This window comes from Meles meles, chromosome 20, assembly GCF_922984935.1.
Source record: "Meles meles chromosome 20, mMelMel3.1 paternal haplotype, whole genome shotgun sequence".
NCBI lineage: Eukaryota > Metazoa > Chordata > Mammalia > Carnivora > Mustelidae > Meles > Meles meles.
Genome location: NC_060085.1, coordinates 16036014 through 16058177, shown reverse-complemented (window position 1 = coordinate 16058177; position 22164 = coordinate 16036014). Strand labels below are relative to the sequence as shown.

The 22164-nt window shown below is 47.5% G+C and overlaps 1 protein-coding gene across 2 annotated transcripts in view; it reads right to left on the bottom strand.

The window, feature by feature from the left end:
• LARS2 (leucyl-tRNA synthetase 2, mitochondrial) overlaps positions 1-22164 on the bottom strand; it is a 146700-nt gene that overhangs the window by 52212 nt on the left and 72324 nt on the right. For both annotated transcript variants that reach the window (XM_045991679.1, XM_045991680.1), the window contains exons 8-9: positions 10484-10591; positions 8233-8392 (exon numbers count right to left, since the gene is read on the bottom strand). In XM_045991679.1, coding sequence (XP_045847635.1) covers positions 8233-8392; positions 10484-10591 — 268 coding nt within the window. The remainder of the gene's footprint in view (positions 1-8232; positions 8393-10483; positions 10592-22164) is intronic.

Here is a 22164-nt window from a genome sequence, read left to right as displayed (position 1 = left end):
AAGTACACAAAAATGTTTGTCTAAGCTCAGAATCAAAGTGAAATGGCATTTTTACTTTACAGATGGTAAAGATGTTCCTGCCACCCAGTTTTCTTTTTGAAAAAGACCTCAAATGTACAGAAAAGCAACGCAAAAACCTATGATGATTAAGGAGATTTCTGGAATTCCAAATCCTAACACCCGAAGATGGAAGTGGATAGGAGAGTAGAGAGTAACTAAGCAGAGAGCAGGAGAGTTCTTCCTACCTACCCTTTTCTAGGAGATAGTGGAGGATGTGTTCCAGCAAAACAAAGGGGTAAATCAAGAAAGACATAGAAATGGGATCTAGGAAACAGAGAACCCCACAAAAGAAAGAGGGTCATGACACTCTTAGAACAAAGACAGAAGGAAGCTATAGGATGGCATATGGGCAGCAGAGGCCTAGAGAGTGACCAGGTCAGGCCTGTGCAGGACAGAGGGCCCAGGAAGCAACTTCGGGGCAAAAAGGAGGATCAATACATTATCTGATAAATTCGAATATATTTTAAAGAGCCTCTGGGAGGCGCGAGAAGACTCAGAAATTCAAAGAACACAAAGCAAATTTTTAAAAAAAGGACATCACTAACTTCAGGCAAAACAGAAAGTACATTACCAAAAGGAAAATGTAATAATAGTATACTTGGCTCAGTTGTGAGTGATATTTATGTAGCCATAATAAAATACTTAACTATCCACAGGAATGGAAGCATGAAGACACAAACATAGTCCCACAGGAGGAAGGGAGGAAAGGGGTAAATAATTAGTGAGCTCACTTGAGCTTATTGCAGCATAAGCAACTGACAACAGTTCTAATCTGTGAACTCTTACTATTTATGTGAATAAATATTTATGTGAATAAATATGTGAACTTACTATTTATTAAAGTCACATTTTATGACTTTATATAGTTATCTATGTTTATGAACCTCAAAGTTAAGATATGTCCAGGAAGAAAGATTTATTCTTTTCAAAAGGGAAAGACAGGTTCTGTAGGCATCTAAGTCAGCTCTTCTCTTCTTTCCCCTTGTGGGGATCAGGAAGCACAAGACAGGTTACAGTGGGGACAAAGTGACATATAACCCAAATGGGTCTCCAGAGCAGAGGTTCAGTAGCACCTATGGCCCCAAGGCTGGGAAGCACCTGCTGCTCTGAGCTGCCCAAGGGCTGACACTTCTCGAAATGGAGACCCATATTTCTGACTCTGTACCGCCCCTTCTCAAAGATGATGTGTACATGTGCTAAGTCTGTAATTATGAGAAAATGTGATGAAGAAGGATGGAAGATGAGGGGAGGTGATGCATGAGTAAATGTTGCACGGTCATGTTGAGAACTGGCGAACTGAGAAGGAACAAGGTAGGCGTATTATACAGACACGTGGAGGTCTGGATCATAGAAACAGCTGTGGCACAGACCGAGAGTTGGCCCTGGCCCTGCCTCGCCTTCCGATTCAGCCACAGAATGTTTAGTTGCACACATATCTGCACAGCTCACAGCACCACTGCTTAGCCTCCCCTGCACTAGGTGTGGCCTTGGGGTACGTGCAGAAGCAACTTCTGGGGCATGCTCTCAGAGGGAAGGAACGTGGCCTTCTTCTGACTTACTGCAACGCAGATGAAGTGTAGAACAGCTCAGAACACACAGGTGAGGGCAAGACCCTAGAAGAACAGAGTGGGAAGACAGAAAAGAGCCTTGGCCTTGACTGGCTCACAGAGCAGACTTGTCATACTTGCTTTGAGATTCACGTGGGCGAGAAATAAACTGTCTTTTTAAGCCACTGTGTTTTCAGGACTCTGTTGTAGCCACCAAACTTATAACCCTAAGGAACACATGCCTGAAACGATCCGAAGTGGCTACGTAAGGGAGCTCATGCGACTGCTAATACTCTTTGACATCGACTTTTCATGTGATACATAGATCACTTGCATCTTACAAAACACAAGTTAACTTTTAAAAAGAGAAACAGAAATTTATCTTGAAGAATTGTCATTTTACACCTGGTAAGTTAGCAAAAACTTCTAGAAGGGTACCATCAATGTTTCCAAAGTTGCACTGAAATTTCTGTATCATTGGATATGTCACTATAAACGATTTACAGCCCTTTCAGAAACCAATAAAAGCAACCTGTAACAAGAACTAGAAAAGTGAAAAAATAAATAAATAAATAAATAGATAGATTAAAAAACAAAACAAAACAAAAAGAACCAGAGAAATGCTCATAACCTATGAACAAGTAAATCCCACTCGGGGGACTATCTCTTACAGAAGTAATTCTACAGAGGAAAAGAGCTGTGGATATAAATGTTGACAGCAGCTATGACTACAAAAGCTCCAAACATGGAAAGGCCAAATGTTCAACATGATAGGGAAGACTGAGAATATGACGGTTCATCCAGTGAATGGAATATTATGTATGGATTAAAAAAGCCTAAAAAAGAAGCCAGCCTAAAAATGAACAACCTCCCCTCCCCCGACCCCACTGCCTGAAATCGTATTATGTGAAGTCTAAAACATAAAGACAGAAGCAGATCTTTAAGGCACATTTCTGTGGGAACACGACCACACACTGGGGCACCTTGGTGGCTCAGTGGGTTGGGCATCCGACCCTTGGTTTCAGCTCAGGTCATGATCTCGGGGTCGTGGGATTGAGCCCCACATCGGGCTGTGTGCTCAGTGAGGGATCTGCTTAAGATTCTGTCCCTCTCCTTCCCTCTCTGATCCTCTCCCAGCTCACATGTGCTCTCTCACTCCCTCTCGCTCTCTCAAATGAATAACTAAAATACTTAAAAAAAGAAAAAGGCAATATGGCCACATGCAAAAGAATGAAGGCAGACCCCTACCCTTGCTGTATATAAAAATTAACTCAAAAATGGATTAAGGACCTACATGTAAAATAGAAAGTGAAAAGACAACCCACAGAACTGGAGAATATTTCTGTAAATCATACATCTGAGAAGGGACTTGTATCTAGAATATGTAAAGAACTATTAAAAATCAACAACGGAAAGACGACTCAATTAAAAACTGGGCAGAGGGCCTGAGTAGACATTTCTCCCAAGAAGATACACAAACAGCCAACAGGCACATGCAAAGATGTTCAGCATCACTAGCCATAGGGTTAATGCAAATCAAACCCACAATGAGATTCTACTCCCCACCCCCGGGAGGATCGCCGTCAGAAAGACAGACAATAATGGGTGTTGGCGCAGATGGAGAAGAACTGGCAGCTGCTACGGGAAACTCTGATACTTCCTTGGCCAGTTAAACACAGAGCTACCATATGACCTGGGAGGTCCACTCCCAGGTACATACCTGAGGAAATGAAAGCATATGTCCACACGGAAATCTGTACTTGTGTTCACAAGCAGCACCACTCATAGGTGCGAGGAGGTAGTTAGAATGTCCACCAACCAGTGAATGGACCACTCAAATGTGTAATGTTATTCTGAAAAAAAGGGGAATTAAGTACTGATCGAGGCCACAGCACGGACGAGCCTTGAAAACATTTTACTAAGTGAAAGAAGCCAGTCACAGAAGGACAAAATACTGCATGGTTCTATTTATATGAAATGTCCAGAATCGGCAGATCTATGGACAAAGCAGACCAGCGGTCGCCTAGGGCTGTGGTAAATAGTGGGGACAAGGTACGGGATCTCTTTGGGGGTGACAAAGACATTCTAAAACTGTGCATAATTCTGTGGATAAACTAACAATGCTGGAATTATCCTCCTTCAATTAGGGGTGAATTGTATCTCAATAAAGTCATTACAAGAAGAAAATGTAGTGTAGTACATGAAACAGTTGGGTTGGGGTTGGGTATTGACTTTTTGCTTTTTTCATTTTTTTCTACCTCGAAGTTCTATCAAGGCAGTTTTTCCACTAGAAAAAAAAATTCCGCATACGAATTTAAGTATTAAGCCGATTGGTAATGAATTCCCACCAGCACCTTGCATGCTCGCCGCACCTGGTCAAAATTGATTTCTCAGAAAGGACAAAACTAAAATCGGAAGCTCTGGACCAGATCGAGGGCTCTCCATATTTCTCCTCAGTCAGGTTCTGCCCTCGTGAAGCAGGATGCAAGGAGGCCACAGAGAAATCTGGCATAACCGAGGCATTTCCTACAATGATTCCGTAACTGCCAGATGCTTTTGACAAAAGGAAGCATTCCGGGCCCAAAGGTGCTCTCTGCCCTTGGGGCCCTCCTGCAGAGCAGGCAGGTGTTCCATGCCCTCTGGAAAAAACAAACAAACAAACAAACAAACAGATGGCTTTTGCTCAGTGATCAGCAAAGCAGTGCTCCGCCGCAGGGATACTCTGGGAATAGGGTTGTGCAGTCAAGGAAGTGTGGGAAGTGCCATGTGACCCGCTCTCGGAGACAGTCGCGGTGCACAACAGATGCGCAAAGGTTCTGAGAAGTCCAGGAGCGAAGCGACCTGTTCATCTCTGTTTATCCCAGGTTATGTGAGTGCAGAGGCTCTTCCCGCCACAAAGCATCTATCAGTGTGTGCTGGAAGGATGGTAGTGGGAACTATTTGATTAAAGAACAGACTAAAACCTACAGCATCCCAAACCCATACACATACTGAGCAGAAAGGGGGAAAACCAACCAAGAGTGAGCAATGAATTATTTAATGCTCCAGGGCTCCCCAGGAGATAAGGCTCTTGCTCTCTGATGTGGCAAGAACAACGGGGTTCTGAGGTACTCTTTAGGGAGACCTCACTTACCCTTTTGGCAAAAAAAAAAAGTGCCTTGTGGAGACCACTGGTGACTCAGAGCCTGAAATGTGTGGTTCCAAAGCCTCAGGGTTTGAATATTATTTTCATATTAGAAATGTAAGAAAAGACGCCAGGAAAGAGGCAGAACAGCTTCTAGAACTCTGAAGATATTTCCCTATTGATGCTTTTTATGGTTTCTAGCTCCTATCAAGTCAGAGCTTACATAACATGACTTAAGTCAGAGGCGGTCAACTGAGAGAAGGAGGCAATGTGAATGATAGAAATAAACTCAGTTTGAAGAACTCTATGGGGAAACACCTGACTTTTTGCTCTCCTAAAGGAATCAGTGCCAAATCAGAAGAGGCTGAGCAAAACACAGTACTTCTGTCATTAACACCAGCAACCCAGAAATCAGGACAGTGTCCCCAAAGCCTCTGCCCTTGCTGCCTTCCAGAAACTTCTGGGAGCTGCTATGGCCCCGCCATTCTGACAACTGCTGTTCTCCTGTCTTCGCCATCTCTTAACTTGTGGTTTGCTGGCCCTCCTGCCTGCCCTCTGGCAAGCATGCCCCTCCATCTGTGCGTGTCATCCCCCTCCTCTGAGCCCCACAGGGCTCCTTCCATACCCGCAGGCCGCCCCCCCCCCCCCACAACCGCTCTGCCCACTTGGCCGGGAAGGCCAAACTCGCAAAGGTGAAGTGACCTTCCTGAACTCACAGGATGGCTCTGGGACCAGAACCTTCACCATCTTCTGCCCACGCGGGAGCTGCTATGCAGAAACCAAGTTAGCGGCTGCAGGAACCCCTGTTTGAGGATAGAACCTCCTTCAAGTGATACATTCGTGTCACAGCCGTGCACTGCCCTGATTTTCAGTGGTCACTAGTCACCCTCAAAACCTGACACTGGGGGGAAAAAAAAAAGTCCAGCCACCTGTCTGATCTGAGCCAGTCGGCAGTGGTAACAGACAACAGCGACATGACGCTCGGGTTTCCAATACCGCCTCCAAGGCCGAAGAAAGCATACATCCATATTCATGCAGTGAGCTTTAATTCACTTTTTAGAAAAACTGCATTGCCAAGGCACACTACTGGCCTTACGTAACCAATGCCACATGTCAAAATCCAGAGACTTGACATGCAAATTAATCTTGAGACTTTGAATAAGTTGACATCTGCAAGAGTATTTCTAGTCTGAACATTAGAATTGGAAAATACAGAGCCAAGTGTAATGTGCCATTTGGAATTAATTCTGAGATTATTAAAAAGAGGTGAGGATGAAGCTGGCGAGCCATTCGGCGCTAAAATGAAACGATGGGACAGGTCAAAGGTGACAACACCCAGAATGATCATGAAAACGTCGCTCTTTGCATTTGCGAAAATAATTTAACTTCTTACATATCAAAATGTTTGGAATTTATACACAGCCTTTCATGCCAGGAGCTCCGTCTTTCATAATGCACAATCTCATGAAGCCTCTGTTAATATTTCCTCGTTTTAACGTGTGTTCCCAGGTTAACTGTAAGAAAACGAAATCTAAGGGCTAGATGTTTACATTTTTCAGTTTTTCCATTTTAGATATTCTTCAACCATCGCAGCCCACAAGGAATCTCCAAGTGCTCATGAGAGTAAAAAACGATGAGTTTTCCCTTTCAACTAAAGAGTTGAAAAGAATCCAGTTTTTCTTTGGAGTAAGTGGAAAATCAAACAGACAGCTACCCGGGACTTTATAAGCACAATACTGGAATTTCAACACAAGTCTTTTTTCTGTTTCAGTACGTAACAACAGGAAATGACGGCAAGTGGTACCTGTCTCAGGCCGGAGTGCACCACACACGCGTCTGGCCCTCCTCCGTCATGGTCACGGGGCGGGGGTGGGGGGCAGGGGGGGAGGCAGGACAGAGACGGGCCCTCTGCACATGCCCTAGCGCTTAGCACGAGCAGGCTCCTCCGACACGCTCACTGGTTGAACCTGCCTTCGATGCTGGAAGTAAGCCATTAAAAGTCTTCCGCAGAGGTGAGTTGGGATGACACTATCTTTCTAGCCTGATACCAGGAAGCCTTTCATTCAGGTTATCTTAGGAATGGCAATTAAAAGGAAACACTCTGCATCATCCTGCAAACCATTTTTGTGAAGTCAAATAATTCACAGACCCCGAAAATTCAGACTGTGTTCTTTGGGCTGGAATTTAGAGTCTGTGAAGAGAATAAGGATGAGATGTTTACAGAAAAATTTACATTTCTCCAGAGATCTACTTCTTCCTCTTTTTCTTCTTGTTCTTCTTCTTTTTGTTGTTGTTTAAGATTTATTCATTTATTTTAGAGAGGGAGAATGATGGGGGGAGGGGCAAGGGAGGGGGAGAGAGAGACGGTCAAGCAGGCTCTGTGCTGAGCATGGAGCCTGACGCGGGGCTCAATCTCACGACTCTGAGCGGAAACCAAGAGGCGCCACTCCACCGACGGCGCCACCAGGCATCCCCCTCCAGAGACCTACTTCTAATCAACGGGGGACCTCCTTTTGCCTGCTCTCTAGTAAGAGCACTTTGAGTGCTCTTAGAGTACTGCCTCCCCTCTAGTAAGAACCTCTGAGTTGGTTCTGGGCAGCGACCCCTCCTCCCTGGTTCTGGTCTTGGTGATCGAACAAGGAAGGTGCCTGACCTTCCCTTGCCCAAGAGAAAGGCCACGGGCCTCAGTTATACCATCCAGACACCTTGCCCTGCAACGGAATCTCGGACCCAGTACGCCACACGCTGAGGCAAGGTGAGAGCAGACTCACTCAGTCAGCGGCGCTCAGGAGACTGTTAGTTCCTGCTGCCAAACCCCACAGCTGCCTGATCTGGGTCCTCTTCCAGACTAGTTCCTGCTAGTCAGCAAGCTGCCCACGGCCTCCGGGAGGTTCCCTTTGTCCTCTGGGTCGGCCGGGGGTGCCTTCTGTTGCTCGTACCCGCAGCCTCCTGACTAACACCCAGGCACTCCCCACACCCTCACCGACCAGGAACGCCTGCTGGGCCCACTCCGGGTCAGCCTGATCCACCGACCCAAGGCCTCGTGCTGAGCGGGACCCTGTTCAGCCGCTCAGATGACTGTGGGAATTCTTTAAAACGATGAAATGAAGTGGTTGAAAACGCTTCCTCTGATTCTCACCGGTGTCCTCCTTGTCGCCATCATCAGGATTGTCTTATCAGACGATGGAATTATAAGTTAAGCAGAAGATGCTATTCCTGTCAGTAAGACCCTTAAGGCTACACTGTATCTAAAGAGAAGAGTTGAATTTTCGGTCAGAAACTCAAGAAGCCGAGCAACCAGCCACTCAAAGTGCAATCAGGGGTGGCGACATTCTCTCATCTCTCATTTATCCTGCTGGGAAAATAGAAAACTAACAGGTGAGGCCCGGGTGAGGAACAAATCACGCAGGACAACGTATGGGAAAGGACTGTGAACCCGGAAGCGCTCGCTGTCCAGCTGGAAGGTGTGATCCCCGCGTTAGCCCGAACTCGCCAGCTCACCTTTGCCAGGGATCAGTGCCTTCCGGAAGGTTTCCTTCAGCGAGCTGTGCCCGTGTAAGAGTCTGTGGCTGGGAGAGATGGCCACGTGGGAGGTGCCGTAGATGGCCTCGGGCGTGGCCGTGTAGGCGGTCAGCTTTTCTCCGGTGACTTGACCCTCCACCTGGCAGGTAAAAGCAGAGCCATTTCCTTCCTCAGGGCTCCTTCGGGGCTCTCGTGCTCCTGGGCCACGTCCCCTCCTCCCCTCCCCTCCTCAAGCCCAAACACCTGGGACAGTTCCGGGTGGCAGCCCAGGGATGTGGGGCCCTGAGGTGACCCCTGGCCTGGGCAGACACATACGACAGAGACGATGATCACTGTTTCTCTTTGAGAAGTCTGGTGCCCACTGCCAGGCACGTGTGGCGGCTCAGACTCGAAGGTGGTCAAAGCACGCTGGGAGAGGCCCCCCCCATGCTCCTGGCTCTTTTGTTCATGAATCAAAAATAACTATCAACGTCGTGAGAAAGGAGCTATACTCTCCTCTGGGATTTAAGGTATAGTAAAATACATACATAAATAAATAAATAAAGGCATTTGCTTTCTAACCAGAAAAACAGTCACTGAGGCTAAAACCATTCTGAAGAGGAAAGAGAAGACACCTCAAGTCACAACTGAGCACGGTCCTAGGCTGGTTAAATGCCTCTGAAACAAGAGGGATACATTAGGCATCAACTGAATGCTAATTATACGACAGACACAGAGGGGACAGATGCTCCTGCCTTCACACGTTCACTCAGATGAGCTCACAGTGGGCCAGTGACGGGCAAGTGTATACTATGGCCTGAGTGCCGGCTAGGGGTCCCCTATGGAGTCGGACTTAGGGCCACAGATGTCCTGTACCTGCCGGACTGAGAGGGCTCCCTCCCCTGAGACATCTCATTTTCAGATGGGTCCGGGAACAGAGACGGAAACATTTTCATTAATAAAATGTTGGGGAAGAGAGAGAACGTGGAAGCCACTTCCTGTACAGCGGCCGAATGGCTCAGAGACCCACAACCTCCAGCCTGGCTGAGAAGCCAAGGCCTTTCGACACGGGGGCTTGACCCAGTCTAATGCGCAGGACCCCAAAAGAAATGGCCCCAAGAGTCTGAACCAAAGTAGCAGCTGGACTGAATTTCAGAAATCTCACCACCTTCTCAGGAAAGTGGTGACAGAATTTGGTCATTTCAGGATTTGGTTTTCAAAGCTTTCCAAGTTCCTGCTCCCTACGGGGGTGGGGGGCGGGCTTCCCGTGTCTGCACTTGGGAGGGAAGCGGACCATGTTTGTGAGGAGACGACCAGGCAAGTGTGAGCTCTGTGACAGGCAGCAGGAGCTCAGCAAACACCGGTATGGCTGTCAGGAGGAGGAGTCTAGAAAAGTAGGTCAACTCTGTCTCTTGGCTGCCGTTCCCTCCTTCTCAAGGTCTGGCCTAAGGTGAGGGATGAGTCTGTAGCTAAGAGCACAAAAGTCTTGAGTAGGGAGGAGACGTCTGAAGAATTAAAACAAAACAAAAAAACAAAAACCCCAGAACCTTCCCAGGTAAGAAACAGCAAAACAACAACCATCTTGTCTTATAGGGACAAAGAGAAAGGTTTGGGGGGAGGGTACCTTTCGGAGGAGGTGGGCCTTCAGCAGTGACCTCTGACCAGTGTTTCCACACAGGTAGGATCTTTTGAACGCTGAGTCAGCCCACGACCCTCACCAGCTTTGGGTGTGCCCCGTTTTGAGGGGGTGTCACCCTTGGTTTGTTGGCTTTTAACCTGCTTTGTGACATGAACCCCTTGGAGCTCTGGGCCTGCTGCACAGGAAAATGCCCACATGGCCTTCTGCATTTCATCTCAGGGGGTTCCTGGACCCACAGAAAACCCTCTCTACCTGTGCTGACCAGGAGGGTGGCCTGTAGCAGTAGGAGGTGATGGAACCACTTGGAACGTGGCCAGTGTTGCTCTACGTGTAAGAGAGCGCAGATTTCAAAGACTCTGTATGAAAACCTGAAGGTTGACTGTTTCCTTAATAGAAGTTTGTTACTGATCACATCCTGAAATGATCATTTAACCCATACAATGGGTTAAATAAAGATACGTTATTAAAATCAATTTCGCCTCTTTCTTTGCACTTTTAAAAACGTGGCTATTGACAAGTTTGAGATGATGCTGCTTGGTTGGCTCAGTGAGTTCTGAAACCGCAGAAGGGGATCTGGGAGCGTGAATCAACGGGCAGGCTTTGCTCCATCACCTTCAATGCGAAGTCCAGATGGCAGCCCACACAGTCCCCGATCCAGTGGGCCTGCATGCCTTTTATTCCATACCACTCTGGAAGGCCCGCCAGCGCGTCCTGCATGGCCTGTGGGAATGACAGGAGAAAAGGGCTAGAATGGCAAAGCTTACTTAAGGGATGCCCGGGCTAGGGGGCTTTGCGAAGGCAGGAAAAGCAGGACATTAAAGGAGGCTCCGAATTCAGCCCTCTCCTTGTCCACCTGCCAGTCCGAGGAGCCCAGTGAGGGTCGGAAACAGATGCACTCACCATGACTCAATTTAGTGAGATGGGTTTGACTGATTTCTCTATTCTGAGCGGGCCAACGTATGGCGAAAAGAAGAAAATTAATGAGGAAAGACCTTAATTAACATCTTTGATGAATGCAGTAAGTACATTCTCTCCCACAGTCTGGGAATGAAACAAAATGAGTTCAAGTTTCTGAATTTTGACACTTAAGATAAGCAACTCAGGGGGTTGGGCATGGCACAAGTCAGCCGTTGCAAAACCAGGCACTATAAATGACATCTTGGCATTAAAAAAATCAAAATCAGGGGCACCTGGGTGGCTCAGTGGGTTAAACCTCTGCCTTCGGCTCAGGTCATGATCTCAGGGTCCTGGGATCAGCCCTGCATTGGGCTCTCTGCTCAGCAGGGAGCCTTGTTCCCCCCAACCTCTCTGCCTGCCTCTCTGTCTACTTGTGATCTCTCTCTGTCAAATAAATAAATAAAATCTTTAAAAAAAAATCAAAATCAGCTGAAGGGAAACTATCGCATTGATTTGCGCAAACGTTTGCTATTACAAGTGCATACATATTTTCACTGTTTTTGTGCGTGTGTGTCTATGCTAGTCCTAAATTCCTACAGCAGGGAGGCTTTTCTATAAATTACTCTCTATGGCCTCAAGTCCATGCCATCATTTAGCATTTGATGATGAGACACATTCCTCCAACAGTTGGATTTAAAAGTAAATCACAGGGGCGCCTGGGTAGCTTAGTCAGTTAGGCTTCTGACTCTTGATTTCGGCTCAGGTCGTGATCTCAGGGTGGTGAGATTGAGCCCGGCATCGGGCTCCGTGCTCAGTGGAGAGACTGCTTGCAATCCTCTACCCCTCCCCTCACTATTGTATGCCCACTCACAGGTGCTCTCTCTCTAAAATAAATAAATCTTTTTTAAAAAAAGAGTAAATCACATATCTGTAACGTGATGAGTCCAATTTTAAATCCCTAGTTGTATTATGATTAACATAGGCAACGTAATGATGTTTTACTTGTCTAGTGTTTTGTATTCATAAAGTGCTTTTACACGCTTCTCTTTTCCCATACTCTGGTGACGTAGCTCATTTTCCAGTCAATGCACTTAGGCTGCGGGAGGTTACGGCTCTCTGATGCGAGGCTGCAGGAGTGGACGAGTCATGACTAGACCCTGACTTACTACTCCTCAGTCGTGTGATAAACAACACAGAGCCTTCTCTATGCCCGTCATCTGTCCACCCATCCAGTCTCATCTATTCAATAGGGTCTGGAAGCTTGAAGATCCAGAAATTTCTTCTGCAGCAGAAATTATGGGTAACGGACAGTAATGTGTTTATTAATTTCTTTTCTTTTCTTCTTTTTTTTTTTTTTTACAAGATTCTATTTATTTATTTGACAGAGGGAAAGTGAGAGAGCACAAGCAGACAAGCAGGGCGAGCAGCAGGCAGTGGGAGAGGGAAAAGAGGACATCCCACCGAGCAGGGAGCCAGGTGTGGGGCTTGATCCCAGGACCCCGGGATCATGACCTGAGCCGAAGGCAGACACGTAACCGATTGAGCCACCCAGGCGCCCCCATTTGTTTCTTTATTCTAATGCAAGGTATTAGCCACCCACCCATCCATGCCAAGACCTCATCTAGGCACTGGGGGCTGGGCATTCACAAGGCAGGACGAACCAGCGTTCCGCCCATGAAGTTTAAACAGTGCACACATGCAGTCTGCTGCTGTCAGTCGGGTAACGGATCAAAATTCAATGCCAGATGCAATTAGTATCACAGAAGGTGAGACACAGGTCCTGGAGATGAGGCGAGGCAGAAGCAAAATAGTGGGCAGGCAGGGAAGAAAATGAGCAGACTGAGAAACAGGGAGAGAGCCAAAAAGGCTGAGCGGATGAGAAGGAGAAGGAGAGTCCCTTCTCCCCAGAGAAGGAGAAGGAAAGTCACGGGAATGGGTGCGTGGGGAAAGCGAGGCTCCAAAAAGGAAAGACAGGAAGGGGGAAGAAAAGGGGATTTGGAAGCAGAGAGACAATGGGGAAACGGCACAAGTGAGGGAACGAAAGTTGGGGAGCCGCTGCCATGTGTGGGGCTACAGGGCATCTTACAGTAAGGTGCAAGGAACAGTGCTGCATGGAACATGGCTTACGGGCTGCTCAGTGACACGGTGAGCCTTCCTGCCACAGGGCTGTCAGTCTCGAGTGATGAGCGAAGGAAAGAGGGAGCAGAGCTACACTGCATGCAAATGGAAAGCAGACAAAATGGAAGAGGGAGAGCACTGGAAAGCCTTGTGAGTTCCAGTTGCCCCTTGAACATAACCACACACCAAGGCTAGGCAGGTCCCCTCTCCTGCTGCTGCCAACGAACCTAGTGAGGACACTCAGCATAATCTCCAATGCAGAGACCCAACCACTGTGGGTGTTTGTAGGTCGTTTCCAACACATGATCCTAGGCTTCTCCTATTTCTGGACCGTTATTTATGAACGATGAAAAATGTTATTTTTTGTTCAAAGATTTTATTTATTTATTTGACAGAGAGAAAAAGAGAGCACAAGTTGGGGAGCAGCAGGCAGAGGCAGAGGGAGAAGCAGGCTTCCTGCCAAGCAGGGAGCCCCACACAGGGCTCGATCCCAGGACCCCAGGATCATGACCCAAGATGAAGACAGACACTTAACGGACGGAGCCACCCAGGTGCCCCGACAAATGCTTTTTATGACAAAATGTAACCAACTAGAAACTGTGGGTACTTCAACGTCTACTTGGTAATTTGCGAAGGAGATCCGTGAAAACCAAACAGCTGATAAAGAAGATACAGGAAAACTTAAGGTAAGTTTTAAAACTTGAGTTCATCACGATCTGTGCTTGACACACCGTATGATGCAGACGAGACTATGTTGTACCAGGAACGGCTGCCCGAATATCCCAGGGGAGGATCAAAGGGATCTAGAGCTGCCAGTTTTAAGCAGAATAAGGAACAAATCAACCACGTACGAATGCCACACATACATTCCAACTCCCTGCGATCGTAAGAAGGTTTCCCGGGGGAAATCTAAAATACGTGATGGTTAGAGAACCCGGGTGGCTCAGTCGGTTAAGCGACCCTACTCTTGATTTCGGCTCAGGTCATAATCTCAGGGTCATGAGGTCCAGCCCCGCTCTGGACGCAGCACCGGGCATGGAGCCTACTTGAGATTCTCTCTCCCTCTGCCCCCCTCCCCAAATAAAATAAAATACTTGATGGTGACACATGAAGGAGACCAACAGGGGTCATGATGTTTCTGTATTTGCTGGAGTGAAAGATGGCTTTTGGGAAGGTGGCGCTTGAGTCCTGCTCCAGATTGTTAATTACACTTCAACTACAGTGATGTGCTTTCGGTTTCTCAAAAACACCGAGCCTGCCTAAGGCGCCGGCGTGGGCTATGCTCCCAGCCTGCTCTGGTCACCTGCCTAACTCGCCCCCCACCTCTCCATCATTCATCTGCTCCCTGACAGTCAGAAGGTCCCCAAGAGCAACCACCGTGTTCAGCGTGGCTCACCACTGAGAATCAGCACCTACTGTATACCCATGGCGCATAGCAGACACGTGGAATCCAGGAAAAACATGAAGAAATGAGAAATGGACCTCAAGTCAAGGTAATGTAGAGACCAACCCTTTTCCATCCTCTCTTCTCCTCCGATAATGAAGAGAAAGTCTGTCTCTAACACCACCTGGAGCAACCGAACAATCTCTGCTTTCAGGAGACCCTAGTGGTCACACCACTGACTGCACACAGGTGGCCTCCTCCTCCTGGGGCCCAGGATCACGAGCCTGGCTCTTCAGGGGGCCCCTGGGTGGCCTCTCAGCTTCACCGGCATCCTTGCCTTCCCCTCTCTTAGGGATCTCAGGAGGCCTCAATCCCATGATTGTAACGCTGCAAGAGGTCTACTTTAAGAGAAAGTTACAGGGGCGCCTGAGTGGCTCAGTCAGTTGGGCGTCTGCCTTCGGCTCAGGTCATGATCTCCATGTCCTGCTCAGCGGGGAGCCTCCTTCTTCCTCTCCTCTACCCCTGCTCATGTTCTCTCTTGCTATCTCTCTCTCAGATACATAAAATCTTAAACAGACAGAGAGAGAGAGAGAGAGAGAGAAACTTACAAAGGGCTAAAAAGAAAACCTGATACCAGATTTATTTTAAAATGTGACTTCTGGGGTGTCTAAAAATCACTCATGGTGATGACTGAAGGCAGCAGCAGATGCCTCATCAAGAAAAGTTCAATTATAGGCTATGTGGAGGTTTACATATATTTAGCAGGATTGGATTTCTTTGGAAACGGACTGACCTCGTACATCCAGGGTACAGACGAACACTGAGCTAGCTCAAATGCTGACCTGATCCAGACAGCCTGCTTCCTGACTCTCTCAGATCAGTATTGGCTTCTCCACCTTTCCCTTTCCTGGCTGACCTAAACAGAACGTGAATTTGCGGAGCTACGTACACATGCGATGGTCTGAAAATGCTCAAAAATGAATATTAGAAACATGGGAGCATTTTTTACTGACAGCACAGACTTGAGAAGCTGCACATCTAATCTGAGTATGACCCAGAGCATAAGGCGAGTCCTGGGATTCGATCTTGGATCCACTGTCCTCGAGAGGCGTGAGAGAGAAACCGAGATGGTTAAGAACTGCAGTGCATACTTCATCTAAACATAACGCTCTCCTAGAAGCTGGTTCTTTCAAAGTCACCAGCGGCTTTGGAAATTCAGACAGGGCACGTGGTATCTCCATTATGAATGAATCACATACCCAAGTTCCCCCATACCTGTCCACGACAATTACAAAATGGTCGCTGAGCTCCTTCCGCGACAGAAGACACTGTGTTTGGTGTGATAAAAGGCACCAGGACCTCCAGAGGACAGGAGCACGTCACACTACCTCACGGTGTCCAATCAGCAAAACCCAGGAAGCTCTAGGAGTCCTGCAGCCCGGCTACTTCCAACAGATAAAATATAAGAAAAGGAAAGGGAGAAAGGCAAACCTGCACATGAAGACAGTCATGCTCAAACTAAAAGAGGGAGGGTAAGATTAAACCCCAGAGTCCAGGGAGGCCCATGTGGGCAAATTTACCAAGAAACATCAGGGAGAACCCGGCTGCTGGGGAGACTGGTTATTATGGGAAAGGAGAAGAAGGAGAGCTTCAGGGGTGTTGGCACAACGCAGTATCTTGACCTCCAAGCATGGCTGCTTTCAAAGAAATCGATAAGCTATCTATATAGTTATCTGCATTTCACTTTACAGTAAAAACGTCAGCGCAAAACACAGACTCGCTCAGTTTGGTTCCACAGAGCTCACAGCTCTCCATCCCAACGCACTCCTGGAGAGCAGGGCACAGGCCAAGGCTGGCCTGCGGGCTCCAGGATGCAGCCTCAGCCTCTCCAGTTTTTCTTGAGAACCCACACAAGGCTTGGCCCAGAGCCCAGACGTGTGCCTTGGGTTGGACAAATGCTCATCAAATTGCCATTTAACTCCCTCTACTTGAGGGGGAGCCTGGGAGAGGAGAACCAGCGGAACCGGCCCCTAGCCCCCCAGGCAGGGAAGGAATGATGTCGGTAGAACCCTTCCCAGTACTGGGTGCTTTTACGTGTGTGGCAACATTGAAGATGGGGCAGACGTCATGTTCACGACAGCACAAGACAGCACCCGTCCACCTCGCAGATGAGAATACAAGTCTTAGCAATTTCCCCAGGTGTCCCCCGCAAGGACGGTGGCAGGGGGGGTGGGGGGAGCACTGGGAAAGCAGCGCTCAAAGCCCGTCCCTTCCTACACCTGCCACCCCCGTGACCACCCTGCCATCCAAGTACTTAAACTCAGCTCTCCCGTGTCCAGGTTTCAGAGAGTGTCGACCGCCCCCTTCTCGAACTTGGAAGAGATGCTTATGACGGCTCTGCCTGCGTCTATTATCTCATTTATTTTTCAATTTTATGGTTGGAAAGAAGACTCTGGTTACAGAGTCATGGGGCTGAGGCTGTCAGTACAATTCCCCCTCCCTGTACAGAGGCCACCGAGATTCAGCAACCTGCCCATGATCACTTGGCGAACTGAAGCCAGGCCCCGAACTCTGGGCCTTAGTACACTAAGCAGCCCTCATTTAACAAGGATGCACTCTCCTCGAATTTTCTCCTCAGTGCCACGGTGAACTTGGACTGCGTTGGCTGCCCAGCACCTGCTCTTCTTTCTTGGGGGCAATCCACGATGGGCAAGTGGCCAGGCCCCACCACCCACTATGGAGAGTTTCCAGGGCCCACTCTCCTCTTCCGTGGAAGCTAAACACATTCTGGGCTCGGTACAGTCTTGGAACATTGTGGCTCTGGAGGGAAGGGGAGGCAGGGTCCGACCCAGATGCACACGGGGAGCTGGTTTAAATGCCACACCAGACCTGAGAGGCCAGAGATTTGGGGACTGACAACGGTGGTGGCTTCCTGGGCAAGACCCTAGCCACGTCCCTGTGCTCCCTGAATCCTGCCAAAGTCTGGGTCTGCGGCCTTCCCACCCAACTCTGAGTAACCCGATCCTCTTCTGATCCATTCCTTTGTGGCTGAAATTAACTAGAGTAATTTAAGGTGGTTTGCAACCACTTTTCCAAATTAAGGTCAATGGATTTACAAAGTTTCAATGTCCCGATGAATATTAGCTGATACTTTACTGCCTTGATGTCATTGTAACGAAAGTATAAAATCAGGGCGCCTGGGTGGCTCAGTCGGTTAAGTGGCTGCCTTCAGCTCAGGCATGATTTCAGGGTCTTGAGATGGAGTCCCACATGGAGGTCCCTGCTCAGTGGGGAGTCTGCCTCTCCCTCGGCTCTGTTGCTCCCCCTGCTTGTATTCTATGTCCAATAAATAAATAAAATCTTTTTTAAAAGTATAAAAATTTGAATACATTAATTATATACTAATATCACAAGAATATATTAATAAATGAGTAATCAATCTTCTGATTAAACTGCACGTTCTAGAAAGCTTTTCAATTTATGGAACAATTTAGGGGCTCTTAAATGCCCCCAGGCACATAAGTAGTGCATTATAAGCCCTGAAAAACGACCCACGGCTTTTCCTCTCCAGTAATCAATAAGTCCCATTTTTTTTTTTTAAAGGTTTTATTTATTTGACAGACAGAGATCACAAGCAGGCAGAGAGGCAGGCAGAGAGAGAGGTGGAAGCAGGCTCCCCGCTGAGCAGAGAGCCCGACATGGGACTCGATCCCAGGGACCCTGGGATCATGACCCGAGCCGAAGGCAGAGGCTTCAACCCACTGAGCCATAAGTCCCATTTAACTTCCAAGCAAACCCACATGGGGTCTCACGGGATCTGATGTCTTTCCATCGTATAAAACCCACATTACATGATTTGAAGATTAGCTCCACAGCCCACACTATCCTTTCCTGCCACAGAAAATTCACTTGACAGGGTCTTAAGCTGATGGCGCTTGAAACCCCCTCCCCTCCCCTGCCTTACTGAACCACTAAATAAGTACCTGAGCCCTCTCATTGTGTTTTTCTTCTAGACCGAATCATCCAGGCTGAAATACTTCTGGTGGAGGTGCTTTGCTTAAAATATTCAGGTCTCAGGGAGGACAAAAGATTTGAACAGAATGAAATGTGAATGTTTTGATATGCTAATTAGGGGAGGGAGGACACCTGCTTGGAACCTCAACCAAATCTGTGACTATTTTTAAAAACCAGAAGAACTTTAAAAAAACAAACCAAATGAAATCAACATCTCCAGAACAACCCAACAAACCCTGTTTCATCCCGGAGACACATGACGCATCACCTTTTTTTGATGAACAGGGTTTTAGAAAGCACAGCCCAGCAACCCCCCAGGACTTCGCCTTCGTCCTGCGCTGTTGCCCCACCATCTCCACCAGACCGGGAACAATGTGGGGGGTATTTATGGGTATTTATGGACATACTTACGGTGCTGCAGTTGTTCAGTCTAAAAGTAGGCTATGTTTATCTGTTTGGGTGTTTGGGTTGAGATCATGTATATCCTTCCTCCTTTCGGGGGCAATTGCGGTAATAGCAGATGGAATTCATCTTGTCTCACATCCTTAAATTTGCCAAACGCTTGGCAGTGCCTCCTTTCCCCACCCTGGCCAACGTCAGTGCACAGAAATCTTACTGGTTCACCCCCAAACCTGGGGAAACAGCCGGTTTTGAGACTCTTCTTAAAAGTGCGGTGAAATCACTTTTCCAACGACATCAGAGAGAACCTGATACGTAAGAGCTAAAGCCTATTCTAGGAGCTGCCCTGCTCTCTCCTCTGGTCCCTCTCCACCAAGCCCAGGGCTTCGGCAAGGTTTGGCAACCATGGATTTACTCAACTCCCCTCACTTAATAAATGCAAAAAATGGCTCACTCAACCAAGTCCACGGCAGACCCCAAAGAATGAACTGTTCAGATCTCCTCATTGCTCTGGGCTCTCTGTGCTCTTTGCCCGTAACTTTAAATTAAACAAAAGACCACGTCTTCCAACTACAAAACCTAGAAATTAACCATATGAACGGGCTTCGCCTTCCACCTTTATAAATAATGACTGGACTAACACCCAAGTCAAATGGGACCGTTTCCCTGTGGTTATCACTCAGCAGACACAGGTTTGCAAAGGGCCCTTACGATCATTTTCATCAGGACAGGGCTGAAAATGCAGCCAGCGTTGCCCCGCAGGCACACCATTGAATGCAGATGCTTCAGGAAGCCGAAACAGGATGGTACCTTAGTGAGTCTGACTGGGAGCCAGAGTTGAAGAACTCGAACCAATAAGAGATGGGCTGATGCGTGCATGTGATCAAAAAAGCTTCGGGGATGTGAAACACAGTCGTGAATAAGAAAGGCAAAGACTGAAACTCAAAAGCTGGGGATGAAAAGGGAATTAAATATAACATAGCTAATCTGACTCTTTCTTCAAAGAAGCAGAAATAAATCCAGACCTCCCAAGAGAGGACAGTATGTGGGCTAAAGCATTAAGAATTATGGTCCACAAGTAAGAATTCCAGAAGAAGAGGTTTTAAAAACATGATACATGTTAGAAGACCCTAGCGTAAAAAAAAAAAAAGGTTTAGGCAAACTGAGAAATACAGTGGATTTTATTAGCTACTAAGGGAGAGAGTTCAGAAACCAGCGCCTGGAGAGCTGGGCACTGATTAGAGGCAGAATGGAAGAGAAAGATTAAATGACAAGATTTAATTAAAACGGACACTTTTTAAAGTCTTAACACTTAGCCAACTTCTGAATCAGTGTGATCTGCGTAGCAATAATGTTTGAATTATAAATTCTTAAGTGCTTTTTTCCTAAAACTTGATTTTGTTGCCAAGATGTTCTCCTCCTTTTTGTTTTCAAGACCCTTTCAATGCAGTCATTCCAAAGACATATCGTATATCTGAGTTGCAATAAAAGAAAATAAATGCTGAAGGCAGTAAGATGTTTATAAAAACTCTAGATGTCCCCTCAAGAATATTCTAGAGGGATACACTCTCCCACAGCCTCATCTCCCTCTCCTTAGTTGACTCTGGCAGGAAGTTGCATACAAGGATTTCTGCATTAGAAAGCTCACGTCTCATGATGTCCACCTTGCTCACTTCCCTCTGACAGCTTGTATTTCCACCTCTCTTCTGAAAGGTGATATGGGTTTCTAGCAAAATCCATTTGTTGTGGAATCGCAAGGCAAAACATTTATTTGCAAATACAGTTGTGCTATTCAAGAGTCTCAATTCCAGTGAAGGTGTTATTAACCCAGAAGGGAGATAAACCAGGTCTGAGCAAGGCATCCTGATGAAGATACACCACTCGCCAACAAGGTACGTGTTCCTGGGACCACGGGGGTCAAGGAGAAGAGGTGCCAGGCAGCTCACACGAATACTGAGTGTACGCCTCAGAGCTGAGGCGAGGACAGGGACACACCAAGTGCTATTAGATAGCCTCCATGTAGCTGGACAGAAGGCGCTGGGTGCAACCACCAGGGAGGGATGTGGGGAAGGAAACCAGGAAGCGTGGCGGCAGCCATTTTGGCTCATCTCCTCTTATCCCCACATGGCTACATTAACTCCGGGCACACCTAGCAGACTTTTTCCACACTTCAGACCCAAGCAAACCCCTTCTCTGGCAGAACACTTCTTCTTTTTTTTTTTTTTTTAATTTATTTGACAGAGAGAGATCACAAGTAGACAGAGAGGCAGGCAGAGAGAGAGAGAGAGGGAAGCAGGCTCCCCGCTGAGCAGAGAGCCCGATGTGGGACTCGATCCCAGGACCCCGAGATCATGACCTGAGCCGAAGGCAGCGGCTCAACCCACTGAGCCACCCAGGCGCCCCTGGCAGAACACTTCTAATTCCACTAACTTCCAAGAGGTGGTGAGCACAGGTTCTGAAATATCGCCCCCATCCCCCTAAGAATGCCGATGACAGAGGGCAGACTCTCCCAATGGCAGTCATCTGTCTGAATGGGGCTGCTTCTGATTCCCGGAGGCCACTTGGGTCACCTCACTGGCCCTGGGTGGACAGGACACAAGCGAGGCCATCCTGTACCCCACACGAGGGGGAACAAACAGAAAAACGGCCACATCACGTACTTAGTCCAATCTGTGACTCTAGGGTACCCTTGTCTGGAAAGGTGGTTTTGTTCTGGGAAAGCAGAATCTTGGGAACAAGACTGAAAGCCTTTTACTGGTCTAATAAGGGGGTGGGGATGGGGACAGCAGTCCCAGGGGACATTCCGCTAAATTATCTTCACATTGGAAGCCTGCCTATAAACTGAAAACTCGCAGGAACATTAAGACCATCCCTTCCAAGGCACTCAGGTCTAGAGAATATATGTAAATAAATGCTGACATAACCCTCCTATCAGGTGTTCTGTTTTGTGATTACCGAAATGATAACAATTGTTCTGGAAAATATGAAGAGGGATGAAGAATGACAAGTTCCACACAATCAATATACACACCCAGGAAGATCACAATTAATATTTTATTCCATCTCTTTCCATCCTACTAATACCCCATCTTTTACTGGTTCAAAGATGCACATTTTCTATTTTTTTAAAAAGATTTTTTATTTATTTGAGGGGAGGGGAAGGAGCACGAGCTGGGGGAAGGGCAGAGGCAGAGGGAGACCAAGAATCTCAAGCAGAGTCCTCCTCAATCGAGTCCTCCGCTGAGCGCAGAGAGGAGCCTGATGCGGGGCTCGATCTGAGGACCCTACCCTGAGACCATGACCTGAGCCAAAATCAAGAGTCAGATGTTTAACCAACTGAGCCACCCGGGTGCCCCAAAGACGCATATTTTCCCCACAGATGCTGAAACTGGGACCTGTCTTACAACAATGGTGCCTCTGACACCAAGTTTCTTCCTTATGGAGCGTAAGTTGTCATGCCAATCCCGTGTCACAGCTGATA